This window comes from Ostrinia furnacalis, unplaced genomic scaffold (genome assembly GCF_004193835.3).
Source record: "Ostrinia furnacalis isolate ACB-3 unplaced genomic scaffold, ASM419383v2 OfSCF0143, whole genome shotgun sequence".
In the NCBI taxonomy this organism is placed as follows: Eukaryota; Metazoa; Arthropoda; class Insecta; order Lepidoptera; family Crambidae; genus Ostrinia; species Ostrinia furnacalis.
In genome coordinates, this window is record NW_021130382.1 from 196,365 (window position 1) to 217,163 (window position 20,799).

The 20,799-nt window shown below is 37.1% G+C and overlaps 1 protein-coding gene across 2 annotated transcripts in view; it reads left to right on the forward strand.

Annotated features, from left to right (window-relative positions):
• The first annotated feature begins 11,240 nt into the window (after positions 1-11,240).
• Positions 11,241-20,799, forward strand: part of rdl1 (GABA-gated chlorine channel alpha subunit) — a 39,951-nt gene continuing 30,392 nt past the window's right edge. The window contains exon 1 of one of the 2 annotated variants that reach the window (XM_028304419.1): positions 11,241-11,374. In XM_028304419.1, the coding sequence (XP_028160220.1) occupies positions 11,295-11,374 (80 nt within the window). In that variant the 5' untranslated portion in view covers positions 11,241-11,294. The remainder of the gene's footprint in view (positions 11,375-20,799) is intronic. The other variant, XM_028304428.1, reaches the window with a different exon arrangement.

Below are 20,799 nucleotides of genomic sequence, written 5' to 3' on the forward strand. Positions count from 1 at the left end.
GGCAAAATTATTTTCCATTTCAGAAAATAAAAATGACGGCTCTTTCTTCGCGCAAAGGCTAAGTACAGCTATTCAGCGAGGTAATGCAACCGGCATTCTCGCCTCTTTACCTCATGAACACGCTTATTTTTCTGAGAAAATATAATACTTTTAGTTTTAAGTTCTCTTTAAATTTATTCAGAATCATTAAGGGCGCAGTTCCGCCTAAAAAGAGCAGCGCATTTTTTCCATTTTTAGGGAACTGTGGAGTGAAACATTTTATCTTGTAACCATCTATTTATTAGGTAGAATATTCAGAAAAGTAACATACTCGTAATTAACATGGTGTTCAATCAAATTGAAATATATTTTAATGTCTCATCAAACATTAAACCGTTGTGCGTAGGAGGTTCAGAATTGTTTTTATTATACATACCCACTCCGTAGAGCATACAGGACGGACTCATGATAAGTCACATATTTGAACATGCTCATATTGTTCATGCTTTAATGAATACATATACTACACACTGACACCTTCACACTCACATTTACACACTCACACTTACACACTCACACTCTCACACACACAACCACACATAAACGAGCATTATCCTATTCTTTTCTTTTTTAATATACTATCATTAAGCGTAAATCTTTGTATGTCAATGAAAGAGAATTAGTAATCTACCATAATTTATTACAATTTACTGCTGTAAATTTTCTTACATACAAAAGTAAATACTTACTTAGTGAACTAATACTACTAGACTTAATTAGAGCTATCCTAATGGGAAATAGTGAGTTATTCCCAATACAAGTGTCTCTGATTACTTACCGGGAAGACTCGGTAATAAATCTGTACAAGTATTTTTGGAAATAAATGAATTTTTATTTATTTATTATTACACATTATAATTTAAAACAAAAACATCACGACGTCTAAATAAATTTAAAAAAACATACGACAGGTACCGGCAATACTTCCTTTTCGATTTAAAAGTCGCAATGCGGTGCATATCGTAGTGGCTGTAGCGAACGTGCCAGAGCCCCGGAGACTCGTAAATTGTACTTTAGTAACGTTATGTTGATTCTAGTGTTCGTAGCAAGCAATGTCCATCTAGGGTTATTCCAGTTACAGCTAATCCAATGTATACCTATCTACGTTTGTGTTACTCTCTGCTAACTGAAATCGTATAACGTTGCCACATAATTAGGCTATTTATAGACTGTTTTAAAGATGGCGACTTCAATCCTTCTTGCCTTTACCTTTTGAAGTTCTGTTTCAAAATTAAAGCTTTGATTAATGAATGTTTTCTAACTTTTCCGTAAGAGAATTTAATACAAGTAAATGTAATTGGCTTTTTGGCATTTAACAAAAAATATACTAAAAAATTTTCATTTCATTTGATGGTTTTTGTTGTTGAAACCATATGACCGAAACAGTTGTTTCGGTATCTAATTTACCTGATCAATCCTGAGTTCTCAGGTATTAATTTATTACGTACAAGTGTCTGACCAATGGCTGCATGCGTCGATTCTGGTGCGTCAAAAATGTATGGTGATAGAGCGCACCTGCCGGAAACTTCGTATTATCCTAGAATAAATAAGTATTTTGGCGTGCGTAAAAAATCAAAAGAAAAAAAAGAACCAAAATTGTGTCCCCGAATATCCTTTAACGTAGGCAAATAAATAGGTTATCGAGTTAAAAAAACCCTCAAATCTAAAATTCTTTGTTAAGTATAATTTACACACCATCGAATGTAAAAGCAATACATTTTAGTAGTTTCAAATCGAATAAATTCAAACAATTGATGCTTCTGTCGAAATAGAATTTCAGTGACCGAATGAATCTTCAATCGATTATTCATAAGTACCCACCTTTACGGTCCCGAGCGCTGCGGTCACTGGACACTAGCGTGGGTCGTAAGTGTCACTAGCGACACACAGTAATTCCCAATTTAAACCTTGAACCTACTCGTATTGAACCTATCATATTCAAACTAGCTTTCCGCCCGCGGTTTCGCCCGCGTGGAATTTAGTCTGTCACAGAAAAACTTTATCCTACGCGTCCCTGTTTCAAAAACCGGGATAAAAACTATCCTATGTCCTTTCCCGGGACTCAAACTATATCTATGCCAAATTTCATCAAAATCAGTTCAGTGGTTTAGGCGTGAAAGCAAGACAGACAGACAGACAGACGGACAGAGTTACTTTCGCATTTATAATATTAGTATAGATTAACGATACTAAATAATTGTTATGAATAAGTAACTGGCGGCCCGCCCCGGCTTCGCACGGTAGGTAGGTAGGTATTAAGTATTTAACGAACATTTTAATTACAAATTTAAAAATATATTAATTCAGATAATGTATGTTCATAAATAAGGATTCTAGTAGTGAAAGACTTTTTCAAATCGGTCCAGTAGTTTTTGAGTTTATTCGACACAAAAATACAAATCTTTCCTCTTCATTAGTATAGATAATGACAGAATATTACTGTCATCCCTGCCAAGACAATCTAAAATCTTCCACATTGTCGTTCTATGTGTATTCTGAATTCCAACCACCACTATATCAGTAGTAATTACATTAGTAGCATGTAAAGTAAGCTACTGACCGATAATCACTGCCTGATCCGCTTATGCTTGTTATTCCATTACTGTCGCTAACAGTAGGTTAGATCCTAAAGCGATATTGTATTCGATTAGTTTACTCCGTGGCCTCTGGCCTTATCCCATTTCCAATGCACTATCTCTGGAACTAAACCGACTGACATGCCTCGCAGGTAAATATGTCAATGTTGGTTTACGCTAGATTTCCACTATAGACAAAGATCTCCAGCATTCTCGGAAACTATAGTATCTTAGAAGTATGCACTCGTAGGTATTCAAAATAAAAGAGTTGTTTAAAGTTTTTATTTACATAATAATTTTAATCAGATTTAAAATTCACTCTGCTTATCTTTCTTGGAAGATACTTTTTTGAGATTATAATAATGTAGTAGATAAATTAAAAACTGTAAAAGACAGTCAATAATAATATAAAATCATAGAAGAACAATAATACGATTGTAAGATTATTTTGAAAAGAAAGAAAATATTTTTATTTAGTCCAAATATTTCTTATTTATTTAGTATAAATAAATATTCTTCAATAAGTAAGCCATGAGAGCCATAAAACGCGGCTATCCGAAGTCATACTAATTTATCTTAACCCACAAAATTCGTAAATCGTAGATTTTATCTTGACCGTGTCGGTTGAATGAATTTAATTAAATACTTTAGAAGGATTTGAAGCTAAATAAAATGTTCTCTTATATAAAACATAATTATATTACATTTTAACCTTAATTAAGTATTTTATCTTAAAACACTGTTTAACGTAAGCTGAATACTTTAATTACTCGTATATCCCAATTTCCGGAAAAACGAAGCATCATTAATTAGTAATAAATTATCCGTTAATAAATAACATTAAAACCAAACGGTAAATCTCCGGAATCCATGTAAAGCTAATTAATATCTTATTATTGGATATTATTCCAAATAAGTGGTATTACTAACGTACATTTCAGAGAAAAACAGTGAATGCGCAAGCCGTGAACTTTACGAATACTATTTACCTACTTACTGAGTATTTTGGTTTACCGATAATAAGGGGAATATATTATTCACATGTGCATTACGTGCGATTGCAAAACAGTTATCTCCGCATTGAAATAAGAAAGATAGTCGTCATTTTGAAACATTCGTAAAGACCCATTAAGGCGATTAGTGTCCTCAATCCGCGTAAAATGGTCATTTTGTAAAGCCTACTCCTCTTTTACTGCTGGACAGAAATAGTTGAAAAAAATATATGTTATACAACAGTTCAAGGACTACATTTGACACGTTTGAATTTTTCCTACGTCTCTTTGTTGTGGATTAAAAAAATAAATACGGGACATCGATTTTTTACTTCAATTCCCTACTCCTCCCAAACGGCTATGTTAATTTTAAAGATTTTTGCGTGAATAGATTAAGAATTCTTTAATCTTTAAATGACACGTTGCGTTTTTCAATCGAACATTACTTTCATTCATAAATTTTACTTTTGATAAATTCCGAACGTTTTGCTGTTGAGGGGGCCTTCGCGGGGTGCGGGCGGCAGTCGGCCGCTGGCCTTCAGACGGGGAGGTTGTGTTACTCGCTGCAAACTGACATTAGCGATCAAAATGAATTTTTTCACTCTAATCGCCTTAATAGCGTAAATTAACTTCGTTATCGTGATAACAGACGGTTACCACTGACAGGCATTGATTTCAAGAGAGAACAATCTGTGGTACTGTGGTTGATACAGAGATGCATTGGCTTTCCGCAAATCAGCTCGAGCGCTTATCTAGCAGGTGGTCGCCTCACCAACCAACAAGCTAAACAGAAACATTGGAATTGAAATTGCATGCTGAGCACTAAATAGAGTAATCTCCGCTTCACTCAAACATTTTAGATAAGTTTACAATTTGCCACATTAAAATTTAACTTCCACATTTCATATTCACGATAAATAGAACTCAGTTACACTTGGTTAACATGAATATGAATTTAATTAACATACAAGCGTACGTGTAATATTTGCACGGCAGTTTGCGGTCTGTTGCAGACTTTTGATTGCCCTTCCGAGAATTAAATATTGTTTTCATGAAGGAGATAGAGCTCAAGTGTGAGGCGACGTAGGGGGAGGTAAGGGTGGCGCGGCACAGCCGGGGGCGAGATTGGCTCTTCACTGTGGCAAGTGTTGACATCTTCAAGTCTACCTGACTGACCTCTCTTTATCTTCAAACAATCGGATTCATAGCTAAGTAAATTCCATTTAGCATTTATTCAACCCGCTTGACTGTGAGTATAAAGCCTTACTTAAACAATTGGTTTAATTTTTACCCTACAAATTAATATGATGCGTTTATCATGATTTGATGATTTTTACCTACTTACATTACATTGCAGAAATCTTGTATTTTAAACCCTAGATTCAATTCTATCTTTTAATGTTTTGTCGTTTGTATGTGCAACTGTCCATCGAAAAACGAATTTTGTAACAGTTTAAATAGACCCGATAGCCTTTTTCGCTTTAAGTAAACAATCGCCCAACGTGTACAGGTTTTAAGAAAACATATTTCTTAAAGTCGGTTTACTAGTGTATTTTTGCTTTTTTTGTGGATTCAGAGCCACGCCGAAGTGGCTTTATAAATACTAGGATTTGTGTCTTTTAATAAAAGTTATCATTTTTAAATATATTTTTCTCTCGCTACTAACCGGAAATATGCAGCTGGAGTCTACGTTATTAAAGTTAAAATACACAAGCTCAGTATCATGTTCACTTTCAATATTTATCCAATATATTGCCTGATGCTATTTTTTATTATTAATTTTGCAAACGGATTGCAACTCGTAAATATAATTTTATATTAACTGAAAAAGAGATACTTGTAGTCATCTTACATCTGTATTTTTTGTCATTTGATATTCAAATAGGTACGTGTACCTACATTTATGTGCGCTACATTGTTTAAATACTCACTTATAACGAAGTGCTCGAATGAAAAATATTCCATTACATTGGTCGCGCTTTATTGCAGCAAAGCTTTTATCCGTAAATTAAAAGTAACAGACACTGTAAAACAGCTAATAAAGTTGCATTGCCATAGTTCCCGCAACTACCCAGAGAGACGACCAGATTGAATTTCTGAGAATTCTGGAGCCCCAATGACTGGGTGCAGTGGGCAGGCTGCATGCCTTTTTGAAGCCTACTGCGGAATCCGATATGCCGGATTGCCCGGCTGCTCTGCGCTTCAATTCTGGTCCGAGAGTGAACCTGTGGAATGCACCAACTGTTCGATTTGAATGGAGGCGAGTATGGCGGTATGGCGTAGTCTGTGGATAATCCTTTAATAGTTTGCGGATCGTCTAGCATCTGGGTTTGATTGCGTGTATTGTTGATTTGTGAAATTGAAAGCAAACTAGAAGATGAAATTATGTTAGTGGGTTTAATTTATGATAATGACTAGCTGTGCCCGCGACTTCGTCCGCGTGGAATATTGACTTTGGGTAGGCACTTTTAATAATTTAGTCTAAGTATTTTACAAATAAGACACACATGCATGAATACTTAAATAAGCTATGTATTTAAAGAAAAAATATTATTTAATAACATAACAACTTAAATTTTTGGTCATGAAAAATATTATTTAAATTAAGAATAAATCGTGTAAGCAAATTTAATTGTAATCAATTTGCAGTGGTAAAAATCAATATTCGCATGTGTAAGTAAAGTTTCGACCAAACCAACACGTGCAGTCCGCGTTGCGATCGCGATGGCGATGGTGCGTTGGTTTGGTCGAACCTTGAGAGTAAGAACACTCAGGTATATAACTTTCCCCACCTACACCGTGCTGCGCCACGTAATATTTTTCCCATGTTAAGTATAAAAAACATCGTCCCTACAAATTACAGGTTAGTAAATTGGCGATCAGCAACCTAAAATGACCTTCCATCATCAGCCAACTTTAATAACCTGAAAGAATACAAATGTCGAACTAGTCGTACCTGTAATATTTAAAGAATTATCCTCCAACTCGTAAACGTTAAGAAGTTTTACTTTCCATTATTATCAGCTCAACATGAAATGATGACTTTCAGTCAGATGCTTGACTAATATAAGAAAAACATAGGAAAAACGTGATACGTGCTTAAAGCTTGAAAAATTTGAGGGTTTGCCGCGATTTCCCTAGGATCCCATCAGACCCTGACTTGGTGACAATGGGATCACATCGGGAGTATCCCTATTGAAAAAAAATTGAAAAAAGTTTCATCGTTCTAGCTTCAAAAATGACGAATTTCCACACAAACTTTCATCCCTTAATTTTATTAACATTTTGAGGATGAGATTATTACAAACTTTAAAGGCAATATTTATATAAATCTAACCTACAGCCTAAAAAATAAGTTTCAAGATTCTAATTGGTTCATTAAACCTTTTTTACCCCTTTTAACACCTTACAACGTCTTTTAGCATCTATCTGTGTATTGAATTTCATTCAAATCGGTTCAGTAGTTTTGACGTGAAAGCGAGACAGACAGACGGACAGACAGAGTTACTTTCCCATTTATAATAATTAGTATAGATAGTATGGATTTTGGATGAAGTACTCGTATGATTAATTGAAACAGCTGTGCTGTAACAGAAACTGTAACAGAAAAGTAAAAATATAATTTATCGGTGACCAAAGAAAAAATGGATTATATTCCTTATTAGGTATTTTTAATTACTTCATAATTATCTGTTTTGTTCCTTACTGCAATAAAACAGTTCTTTACATTTTTAAGAAACTAATTAGGTGCATATTTTTTATCATACTAAATTTTGACATGAGCTTAATAGGCTCATTTCGCTCTTTAGCACTGTCTGTCGAAGTACCGAACACAATGGCTTGTCATCTTTAAGGCAAAAGTGAACACAAAGTCAATAAAAAGTATAAAACAAGTTTAGTTGAAATAGAAAAGCCGTGGATCGAGCAAACCCAATTTGAGCGCATCAATCGAGAACATCACCGTACAAAATATTTTCTCTACAGAATTTTGAAGTGTGAATTTTCAGTGTTAATATTTGAAAATGGCGTGAAAATAATAACGTGTGAAATATCACGCAACGGAATCAATTTGACGTTTATTTAACAAAATAAACACTAAGGCCGGGTTGCACCATCATAATTTAACTTTGAAAAACGTCAAAAATCTGTCAAACTCCGTACAAAAAACACCGGTTATCGTCATAGTTACGGTCAAAGTTAGGTGGTGCAACTCAGCCTAAGGCTGGAGTTTGACAGATTTTTGACGTTTGTCAAAGTTAAAGTAAGATGGTGCAACCCAGCCTTAATTATTAATTTTACCTGCTATTTATTCCACGAAATATAATATTAAGCCGCTTAACTGATACACGATTGTTATTTTAATTGTAATCTGAGATTTTATGCATGTCGAAAGGGATTCTTTTACACCAATTAAAATGAAACGTTATAGTCCAGTCAATGAATGCCTTAACGACGGTGTAGAGAGAAATCCGTGGAACACAATTTCTGACCTCGGGACTTTATTTGGACTAGTTAGGAGGAGAACATAGTAAAAGTCCCCGCCCTTAGCCCTTGAGCCGGCGGGGAGAGGGGGGTTTAAAGGTACCACTTTTCGGTTTTTCGCTTAATCCTCGGAAACTATGCATCCTAGTGACATGACTACTATGAACCAAAAAAAGCTTATTCAATTTGCTACAGGTGAGATATTCAAGTTTTTCTATATCTTGTATAGTTTTCGTGGCATCTGCTTTAGAAGGTCTGTAATATTGGAAATTTTATTTTTGTCCTACATGTTCCCATCAGGTGAAAATCGACTTAATCAACATTGAGCAAACATTCTAGATATGCGGGAGCATGTTAAGCCTAGTTCCAGGGAGAGGACTGTACCGTGCGTATATTTAGACGAACCATTTGCAGCCACTTTTGACTCCTCATCACTCAAAAACTACTGTGCGTTAAAACTTCAAATTTGGCTCATGTGTTGAGACTTACGAGATAAACATCAACTTCATATTTCATAAATATACCTCAAACGGTTATTTAGGTATTGACGTTCAAAAATCGACATTTAGGGCAATAAAATCTATCTATTACCTGTGAAATGTTAAAATTTACTGGTTTTTTGTTTCTTCCTTTGTATTTACACATCTACCTATCTGCATGCCAAATTTGAACCTTCAAAGTCATCTGGAAGTGGTTAGAATTTGGTCTATAGGTCAGACATGTAGATTTTTGGACGTCAATACCTAAAGAACCGTTTGAGGTATATTAATGAAATTTGAAGCTGATGTTTATCTCGTAAGTCTCAACACATGAGCCAAATTTGAAGTGTTAACGCACAGTAGTTTTTGGGTGATGAGGAGTCAAAAGTGGCTGCAAGTGGTTCGTCTAAATATACGCACGGTGCAGTCCCCTCCCTGGAACTAGGCTTAACATGCTCCCGCATGTCTAGAATGTTTGCTCAATGTTGATTAAGTCGATTTTCTCCTGATGGGAACATGTAGGACAAAAATAAAATTTCCAATATTACAGACCTTCTAGAGCAGATGCCGCGAAAACTATACAAGATATAGAAAAACTTGAATATCTCACCTGTAGCAAATTGAATAAGCTTTTTTTGGTTCATAGTAGTCATGTCACTAGGATGCATAGTTTCCGAGGATTAAGCGAAAAACCGAAAAGTGGTACCTTTAAACCCCCCTCTCCCCGCCGGCTCAAGGGCTAAGGGCGGGGACTTTTGCTATGTTCACCTCCTAACTAGTCTAAATAAAGTCCCGAAGTCAGAAATTGTGTTCCATGGATTTCCATCTATAATGCTTTATTGACTGGACTATAATTAATTTATTCGTGTGAGTATGAAGTCGTCAACGTCAATCGCATTGAAACGATTTCGGATTTAAGAGATTACTTTTACGTGACGTACCTACGAATGTTTTTTCATCAACTTAAAATGCGTGATATAATAAAAATTCGTTTTATTTTATCTTATCAGGTTACATTTTGTTGTGATTGCCAAAACTATCGTGCTGTGATTCGGCAATTCAGAGTGGAATGTACCCGAATCACAATTAACACTACTCTTAACATTGTAACGTAAGTTTTAGTACTTAAATGTAAGACTTGTATAAAGGGGAAGTTGAAGAATACATTTTAAATATTCACACTAGTTCGTTTTAACATACTCGTACGAGTACATGCCTTTATTAGTGTACGTACCTATACAACTTACAGATACAATGTCGTGTGAACCCCGCCTCACCAGACGGCCTTGAAGTGGTTGAATGGGGCAGACTGAATGCAGTAGGGTACGGTTGTGGTTTTAGTTTTTAACTATTGTACCAACTGGACATATCAACAACCTTACGGTACATAGGTACAAGCAGGAATTCCCAATTATTATCTACAGTTAGCTCGACAATGTTTACTAACACCTAATACAATTACAAGGCACTTTATTGGCATCTCCCCCGAAAACTTCCTATAATATTATTAATTTATACAACAAAGCTATGACAGCAGACGAGTTTTACTATTAAAATACTCAATCTACTCGGCGTAACTTTAATAAATAAAAACAATGTAGCGGCAGACTGCTCGGCATCGTTGTGATTCCCATTCAATAATCTCTCTTTATCTCGTTGACTTTTAACCTTTGATACCACAAACAGTTTGAAATGTTTTTAATATTTTATTTATCAAGGTATTTCGGCTCATTTTTCAAAATATGACCTACTTGATTTGATTTTATATTAAGGCTTGGTTGCACCATCTTACTTTAACTTTGACAAACGTCAAAAATCTGTCAAACTCCATAAAAAGCACCGGTTATCGTCATATTTACTGTCAAAGTAAGATGGTGCAACCCACCCTAAAACTCTTTTTCCATACAGCTACACTGTTGCCTTCCATGGTCTTCTTTTAAACTTTTTCCCATGGGCTGCAGTACAGTATTTTTGTGACCGAAAAACGTGTGCAAAGCCACCAGAAAAAAGGCTGTGGAGATCAATTACAAAGGGACGTTGAAGGTAACTAACGAAACCTAAACAAGTTTGATACTCTCCACAAGCTCGGTGGCATCGATGTGTCGCCAACGTAATAGAATCAGCTGAGAGACAGTGAAAGTGAATGTTGAAAATATAGGTATCATAGCACACATAGGTATCTACGCTACGGACGCCGCGGCGCGCTCCCATTTCCGAGAATTTCCCTCGGTTCCTGTTACTAGGTAAGCGTGGAGTTGCAAACTTTTCAAAACAATTTTTATTTATAAAAGTACAAACGTTTGCTATTGTAGCAGTGAGTGTTAGCTGAGGCTTACAGGAATGTACAGTCGGGGCGGTTGTGCCGGTATTAAAAGTTGAAAGTTAACTTGGAAAATTGGGATTTATTTTCCGCGGTGTCGCGCGCAGGTTTGAAGTTTTAATGCAAACGGGTCCGGTAGTGTAGTAATTAGGAGGTGTACGCGTCGCATGGTGCGGCGGCACAACGGTCGATAGCTAGAGCGACAGGCGGTGCCGTCCCGGGTCACGCTTGGTGGATCGATAGCGCGGTGCGCGCGGCGGGCGCGACGGGAGAACCCGCCGAGCGAGCACAGCGTGCGGCAGGCAGCAAGCAGCACACGCATCGGGCAGTCCGCCGCGCGACGTCGGCGGCGAACGCGCGAACTGGCCGGCGAAGACGCGTCTCCCATGCGCCCGTCGCCCGCGCCATGAGCGGCGCCCGCCCCCGCAGCGCGCCGCTGCTACTCGCGCTGGCCGCCGCATTCTTACCGCAAGCCAACCATGTCGCGTGAGTAACTAGCACGCTCCAACGTCTCCCTGGCGACCCAAGTTTACAGTTCTCCGATAAGCTGAGACGATCGTAAATCTCGGCAGTAAAGCGGAATGCATTAGATTTACGATTGGCGGGCGTTAGTTTTTTATCTTCCAGCTGAATTATTATTCCGCAGGCGTCCATAATTTATGCCACACACTAAAATTCGTAGCATAATTCGCGGTAAGTATTTAAATAAACACGCGCCCATTCATCAGATAAATCTGTTAGTAATTACAGGTTGCTGTTGAAATATTATTATAATATTATTTTATCGATAGTATTCAAAATACTGTGACGAATTGATGGATTATTGTGACTATTACGACCTTCATGCGGAAACTGGTCTATTAATTAGTTAAATTAAAATTCTAACGACTAAAGTAGGTACATTTAGCATACGAATGATTCGTTACTGGTAAAATGCGTCAAGTTTTTCATTCCGATTTTTAGAAACATTTTTAAAAAAATTACAAAATCACCATTGTAAAATATTTGTACAAAACTAAAATATTAAATGGATAATAATAACACAATAATATCAACGTGTTGGCTTTCGATCTCTGACTGCTTTAAAATATTTCAAACATAAGCCGCTTTGCAGAAACTGAAACAGTTTCAGCAAAGCGACGTATTTATTTTCATATTTCATTCCATTTCAGTATAAAAGATGAAAGATATTTTTGTTTGCATACCTTTTTGTGTTATTTGAGTGGATGTTGGCTAAAATAATTTTCGTTACTCAGATAAAGTTTTTAATGTATTTCAGGTATTCATTTCAGTTTTTTTGCCATTATTTGAAGGTTTTTGGATTGAATATTGAAAAACAGAACGTCGTGATAAACAATAATTTGCCGCAAAGTTCTAGCACGTGTGAAAAAACTGCTATCTTTCACGAAGTTTTATTTGATTACTGTGGTTAAATAGTCATTAAAAATTCGATTTGATTGCAGTTCTTGGAAAGAACCAGGGTTTATTAGCATTGTGCTTGTAATTACGTAGCAGTATCTTGATAGTTCACGTCAATCAAACAACACTTACCGACACTATCGAAGTGTATTCAAGGTTTTTAGATTTATATGGGCATTCTAGCTTGATTATCTTTTGCTTATATAAATAAGCCCAAAATGTAGAAAACTCAGCAGCCTGCCTCTGAAACATTAAAGATACATGCGTGCCCTGTGTTGTGTACCTCCGATTCGAAACTGTTTTTGGGCGAGGTCACTTGCCACGTTGTACAATATTGTCGAAACGAAAATTTATTCAATCTACACCACACCCTAAATTTCATTAAATATAAAAATACAAGTAAGCGTGTATTATAAATTAGCAAACGTGCAAGATAATTAAGTATTAAGTATTTTTATACATACCTATATTAATTGTTAATTAACAAAATACTAAGCTACGAGTACAATTGGAATCTGAGATGTAACTTTAATACTGCCTTTCATGCAATTTCAATGAAACAGGTAAAGTTTAATTAAGTTTGAGAATGGCCGGAGCTGGGAAAGCTTTATTTATCGAAATCATTTCATTAAATTGGCAATGTACAAAAGTTTTACTGATCTTCAACTATATTTTCCATCTCATTTAGATAATAATACCCTCACTTCGAGTTGAACTGGAAAAGCTGCCCGCATTGTGCCAGACTCGCTTTGTAAGTTATTTTCATAATAACAAGTACCTACGTACGTCCTTACCTTTGACATTATCTTATGTCAATGCTCCCATGGACTCATCAAGACTGCATATAAGTTCTCGTGTAAAGTTTGTCGCTACAAAATTTTTGGCAGTCTAGACGATTTCAATTGAGAAAATCTAACACAATGTACATCCACTTTAGTGCGGTGTCGCAGTTTTTATGAACTTAATAAAAGTTGGTAGACCAACACCGTTTTATTGCACAAATAAGCAGCGGTATCTCCAAACCAAACTCAAATGTTGCCGATGTCCTGAAAGTTATTCTGTCTGTTTGCTATTTTTTAAATTTTTTATCAAAACTTCTGGATAATAAAAGTTTGTTTTCAACTTAACTTACACAGTCGGCAAAAGCTTGTAACTCTGACTAACTCTTACCAGAGAACAAAAGCCTTCTACTGCGGTTCCCAAGAGGGTCTTCACAAATAAAAAAAAAGTTAGATCCTACTATTTTTTGCAACTACGATCATTTGACGCTTTTTTCTTTACACCCAGAAGGTTGATTATTATAATAAGTTTACAGAACCATTAAATAAATTCTAAAAATGATATTTTAAAAATTCGTGTCAAATCGCTACTTTTTGATAGCCTTTGGTATTATTATGTGGCCTTGCTGTATTCTTAAACGTTTGATTATTTATTTTTTTCAAAATTTGTTTGACGTCAGCAACTGGCCAAACCTTTGTTTGACCATGTGTAATTGAAGTTCAACGAATTTTGAAAATGACTATGTATGTAGTTTAATTTTTAGGCTCGGCAAAACAATTCAACAATTAGGTTGACTAGAAAGCACACCCAGCAAGACGATATAACTGCAATGAATGTCACGGGCAATTAGGTCTTGTGTTTGATAGGTTAGTTAAGCAAAAGGTTAAAATGTACCTTTCACTAAACCTTCACCTTTTTCGTTCCTTAGAAACATTATAATAACAAACAATTTTATAGATAGTTTTGGTTCAATGAGATTAATATTTGAAACTGGAAGGGCTTGATGATTTTTCACATACCTATACCTATTTTACACAAACAAACCTAATATCTTTAGAAAGAAAAATGTTTTCCGCAAATTTAAATCGCGCACATCCCCTTTACATCTTACTAACCTCCATTTCAAGTTCAACCTTAATACCAATTACTGTAGGTAAATGAGAATAGTTCGTAACCGTATAATTCGTAGAATGCTCAACGAGTCATGAAGTCGCAGTGCAACAACGTCACACAATGCAATGAACGTAATTATTCAAATCGAACAGCGGAATTTGGTTAATTATTAATCCGATTGGCGCTGATATGTTGCAGAGCGTAGTAGTGTTCAATACGGGCTAGTTAATTACTTAGTTGAAATAACGGGATTATCTCTCAATGGGTTCAGATCGCCGATTGACCAGTAGGTAAGTGGCTATTAAATTGCTCTCCGACACCGACAGCATAATACGCTGAATCCCTTTACATTACGGGAATCTGTACTGTACGCCTATGAATAGGAAACCGGCAGTATTGGCAGGTTAAATTGCGCATTTGTGTTCGACCTTTGTGTTCGTGATAAAACCCATTCTATGAAATAATTAAATTTAATCGTTGAAATATAAATCATGTTCATATTTATTAGTCCATATTTTGTGATTTTATCTCACGCCTATAATTTTGTAGCATTGCTGTACCTAAAAAAAATATTTGAATTAAAAAATGTAGAGGGGAAACAGGCAGGTACAATGAATCATAAATATTAAAAAATGTTGTTTCTCTAAAATAAAGGCTATCTAAAATCTTCATTATTTGGTTTTCATTTGAAACAATAAAACAGATCTGACGGATATATTTGATCGTCTTATTTAGGCTTAGCTATTTAAGCCTATTTAGGGAGTTAGTGTTAGAAACCAGACCAAATTAAATAATGGTAGGTAGAATATAATATCAAAATATTATTGAATAAGCAGTTATCATTTTCACTACAAAAGCGGCTCCAACAAATTAGGTGCGAAGAAATCTATTCAATATGGAGCGATAACGCCTTATGTAAACGATCAATACTTTCCTTGACTGAATTTCAAAGCTCCATTCAATAATAACGAGCGCTTGGTTGTTAAAATTGGCATTGCATTACAGATTCACGCCTATTTTTATAGAATATGAGTTCCAAGATTGGATACTGTGTAATCGATGACTCTATTATCGCATCAAGTAGGTACAGAGCATCTTCTATTCGTTTTAATAAATGTAATCCTTTCATCGCTATTTATTTTTAGAGCCATCCGCTGTTTTACTGTTGACTCCTACTACAGACATTGTCTTCTCCGAGCGACTTTCATTAGAATTTTCTAGCAAGGATAAAGTTGAAAGAATTGTGTCGCTCCGAGATTTTTAATTCTTTCAGTACATCTGTATTTAATGCTCCTGGACTTGATTCCCGGCACATAAAGTGGCGGAGAGATAGCTTTGAGACTGTTTAAATATCGAATCGTGCAATAAAATAGATTATTCTTTGCTCGGACTGCACATTAAGACGACTGCTTTTGGCAGTGGTCGTTACGAGAGACGTCTACGTTCCGTGCAAGTCATAAAATCTTTGGGGAGCGGCGTTGAAACTAACTACTTATCATTTTCGAAATGATTTGATGACTGTACGCGGATTCCATGCATTTCCATTCTATTATTTTCTTTGCAGGAAACGAAATTTCTTGCATTGTTTTGCAATCAACTGAATCGTAGGTATAGTCTTTGTGCGAAAATGTTCAATATGTGTAGTGTAGTGCATTTTAGTGCCAAACAAAGGAGATTTGGTCGCTATCCTTTTTATCTTTGATCATTCGCGATCGAACGAATAAAATCCCTTTGACCACGTTCACAGTCACACACAGGCGAAGCTCAGAGCGGGTTGTGAAAAGACTTTCAGCAAACGTTTTGCGTTAGTTTGTTTAAGGCATTCCGGCGCGCTCTCTAATCCGCTCTGCACCGGAATTTCCATTACATGCAAACGTAAAAATCCACCTGAAAATATAATAATCATATGCTTCACCCGTACTCGTACGTATTTTATAGCGTATTTGTTTTTAGTTTGCATTGGGCATTACTAAAATTTGGTCCACTTTATGAGTAGGTACATACGCTTTGCTTAACGCTTTGCGCCAAGTTCCGTTTCTGTATAAAAGCTCAGTGTAGGTGTTCGTCCGCGTTAATGGATTAGCTCTTCCTTTTTCCCGTGTTTCATTACACAGGCAATACTTCATGCACATCCGAGTCTTTGAAAGCATGTTTGCTGCATGGAAATTTTTAAATCCAATAATTCCTACACTGTTTGATATGAAAGTTATAGGATAGGAGTATTTACATTTTTTAAGAAGAGATGAGATGTTTGTAAATATGGACTTTTATGTTTTTTAAATTCAAATTTTACTAAAACTTACTTACGCTTAACTATTTGTGCAATAGCATGCTCAGATTATTTATCAAAGTTGAGGAGTTAACATCACGGACGTCTACATATGGATGGGTCAAAAAATCTGACCAAATTAAATCTTTATCACTAACATTTCCTTGCAGTTTGGGAAAGCAAAGAAAAGAATCAGAGAAAAAGAGAGATGGGGAGAAAAGGAATCCAGTTAGAGATAAAATCATAGGTTGGCCATCTACCAGTCATACACCTACTCCTTTACCAATCCGCACTATGGTCTACTAGCCCAGATTGAGTGTGCCTGTGTCCTGCCATGGGACTAAAACTATTAATATAATTATCTACCCAAACGGTGCATTAAAATATTATGCTAGAATGAATAGTAAGTACTCAGTGACAGCCATTAATTTCGTAGTCTACAGCTAGCCTGATAAAATAATATGAATAGCAATGGAACACGTCGTTTTCATTCAACGGGATGCCAATTAGTTATTCCAGGAGCTGTGTATAGTTCGATACTGTCGTTGGTCAGCTACTATTGATCAGAAGTTGCTATAGCGACATTTCCAAATCCCTCTCCATTCCGAACTAAGCTTTGAATAACCTTTTTCAGCTACAAATAACCGTTGAACCTGGTAAAGTTTATTCCAATGAAAATTGTATACGCAAAGCGCCACCGTAACAAAACACACCGTCGGATTAGATTCACTATTGGAGAGCGAAAAAGCGAACATCAAAACGAGCCCTTAATCGGTCTCGTTACTGCCCCGCAGTTTTGTTTCGAAAAATAAAATTGAGCCGGTTACGTGAACTGTATTTCTTGTGGCGAGGGTGGCCAATGTAGCTTCCACGTCCAATCAACGCCTGGAATTAATTTTTTGGTGTCCACACAACACGCAGGTTGCACAGCGTGTTTTAACCGATGAAAATATTGGAATACGCGGAAGCGAGGTGCTTTAATTTAACGCTTGATTGGTTACTGTGTGTTTTGATAACGTATTCGAGCGCTAAGAGTGTTTTTGAAAAGTGTGAATAATTAATAAATTAACCTGAACTACATGATATAAAACAAGTAATGACCAATTTATCAATGTACACATCAACGATAGCCACATCACAAGAAAAAAACCGTGAAAAAATGGTAAAATTTACACAAGAAAAGGTGAAAAATAAGGAAAAATAATCTGTTTTAACAGTTATGTGAAAAATCAGTAGTCAGTAAAACCACCCATGACGTTAATGACGGTCCTGCAATGGTTTTACATGCTTTGGATTAAGTTATCCAAGTCTTGCTGCGGTATATGATCCCAGATCCGGCTAAGATGCAAAAAAAAGTTGTTCTTCCGTCGCTAAGTTTGTAAGGAAATTCCCCAAAGCCATTCTTTGGAGCATGTCCCACGCGTGTTCTATGGGGTTTAGATCAGACGATTGAGCTGGCCAGCCTAAGACCGATACCTACGTCGTGTTCCTGCAACCAAAGTCATCACTCTCGTTGTATGCGGACGGGCGTTATCGTCCATGAACGTGAATTCTTGGCCTTTTGTTATCGGTGGAGGCAGATTATTCGTACTAGCACCTCGTTACGGTATTTTTCAGCCGTCAAGGTGTTTCTGACCCAAACGAGGTTCTTCCACCAATACGAATTCCCTCCCAAACCATAATTTGTCGCCTTGGTATGAATGGACTTCCTGAGGATGTTGTAGACGGTTCTCACGACCAAAAACTCGCCAAAACCGTAATCTACGTACGTTGGCAAACAGTAGGTAGTTATGCATCCGTCAGCNTACCATTGATAGATAATTATACTTACAATTATTATAAGATATACTCACTTCCTATATTCCAAGAATCCCAAAACGTTACGCTTTCCATTTTCCCCAAATTTCCTTACCTTTTGGCGAAGGGTTTGAAATACTTACCGATCGTAACACCGTGTCGCCCGCTTGCCGCCGGCGATCGCTTCCTGTGCTCTACGGACAACCAGGCTCTACATAACGAGCCTACCTGCGTGGAACAGCTGATGAGGTTCAGTAAGGACCTTACCTCCTGCAAGCAGCACCAGATCCAGCTGGAAGAAGTAAAACTCCAGCAGCTCAACGCGAACAACTGGATTCTGTACAGCAGACTGAAAGGCACGCTGACCAAACACTGCGACAGCGAAGTCAGTAAGCAGTCAGTCTTCGGCACGTACATCATCACCATCGATGAGCCCTGTGACCTGGAAATCCATGGCCTGCAGATCCACCATCGACTCTACATTTCATCAGACGCCGTAGAACACGTACCGGTGATTCACCTACCCGAGCTACCTGTAAACGCAACGCTATCCGGTGCACGCGCACTCAATATGCATGGAATCAATTTGGATGAAATCAAATACATGTCGTACGCCCTGAAACACAGTGCAGCAATCAGTGCTAGTGAANACAGCCGTTTGCCCACTGTTGCGCACAATTTCGTGCTGCGACCGGCAAGCGAGCATCCAGTGACGCAACGGAGCGAGGCTTATCAACAAGCATACATTTCGCCGAGAGCAGCGCGACTTCCAGCTTCCAGTTCCGAGAATGATCGTCCTTATCGCGCTATCCGCATTCCAGTGAGTAACTTGGTCATTGCTCGTCCGATTTTAGCTATTGTAATTCTTAATCTTTTTGTGTGTTATTCTAAATCCAATTGTTGTTCTATTTTTGTTGTTGAATTAATTCAGATTGTACCAAAATGGCAGAGAGATCCAATGGTCCAAAATTTGAGAGACCCGAAGTGGTTCTAACAGACGTAGATGAAGAAGGCCAGGACCAGCATTTACCCCCTCCTGGACCTTCCACTAGATCCCAGAGTAAGAGAAAAACAGCAGTAGTAGTCAAATCAGAAATCGAATTATCCACCTTACTCAAATTCATTAAACCCTACGACGGTTGCCGCGAGCAACTAAATTCGTTCCTAGTCAACTGCAATAACGCGTACGAGCTAGCATCGGAATCCCAAAGGGACATACTATTTAAATATATTCTATGCCAGCTGCAGGGCAAGGCCGAAACGGCCTGCTCTATCAAAGAGTTCGCCAACTGGCATCAACTAAAAGATTTCCTCAAAACCCAGTTCAGTGAGAGGAAACACTACGCTCACCTCCTCAATGACCTACAAGATTGCAAACAAAACCCGACTGAACCCGTTAGCCAGTACGCTCTAAAAATTGAGACCTGTTTGTCCAAACTATTAACTGAAATTTCAACTCCAGCAGCTCAACGCGAACAACTGGATTCTGTACAGCAGATTGAAAGGCACGCTGACCAAACACTGCGACAGCGAAGTCAGTAAGCAGTCAGTCTTCGGCACGTACATCATCACCATCGATGAGCCCTGTGACCTGGAAATTCATGGCCTGCAGATCCACCATACATTTCGTCAGACGCCGTAGAACACGTACCGATGATTCATCTACCCGAGCTACCTGTGAAAGCAACGCTATCCGGTGCACACGCACTCAATATGCCGTATGTAATAGAAAACGCTAATTAAGCAATATTAAGTAGCACAATGTAACCATAATAAATGATTATTTTTAATTCTTAGATTTTACTTTTTGTGTATAGATTTTAATTTTTAGCATAAACATAATTTGTATGTAAGTGGATTGTTTATGTATAGCCTGACCAGGAACATNGCAGCAATCAGTGCTAGTGAAAATGAAACAGACACTTCTTATTTTACATACTTTACATTTGTATTAGTTTTGATTCTTTTTATGTTAATTGTGTTAATTGCCTTCCGCAAACATGTAAAAATTTTATGTAAACGAAATTATCAGAATACTCATAAAAATGAAACTTCCGATAATTTCTCACTTAGGGAGGGAGGAGTTATGCATCCGTCAGCTCCCTCTGCTCTAGACTAAACAAGATAAGTCATCACTTTCCACTCTACAGTGTAAGCATTCGTAGAATTGTTATTCACATAAGAGATGTGTCAGCAGAACTGAATTGTAAACACCGTACTGGACGACTGCGATCGGCCACAATATTAAATCATTATTAAATCGCCTCCAACTCGGCGAGGACGTGATCACTTAGTTTAATTAAATATAATCCTTTTTAAAAAGCTTCCACCCCGCTCCCGAAATCTGACTAGGTACTATAAACCACTACTTATCTTCCCAGAGAAAATGTTCACAAGCCCACTCTAGTTATCGTCAACGATTTCCTCGGCGTAGTGCTGGAGTACGAAGCGGTCTGCGAGCATGAAAGTTAGCTTCATGCTGACTTCTCTTTATACTTTTGTCTGACTCACAAGCACTGGTGCTCCGACTGGA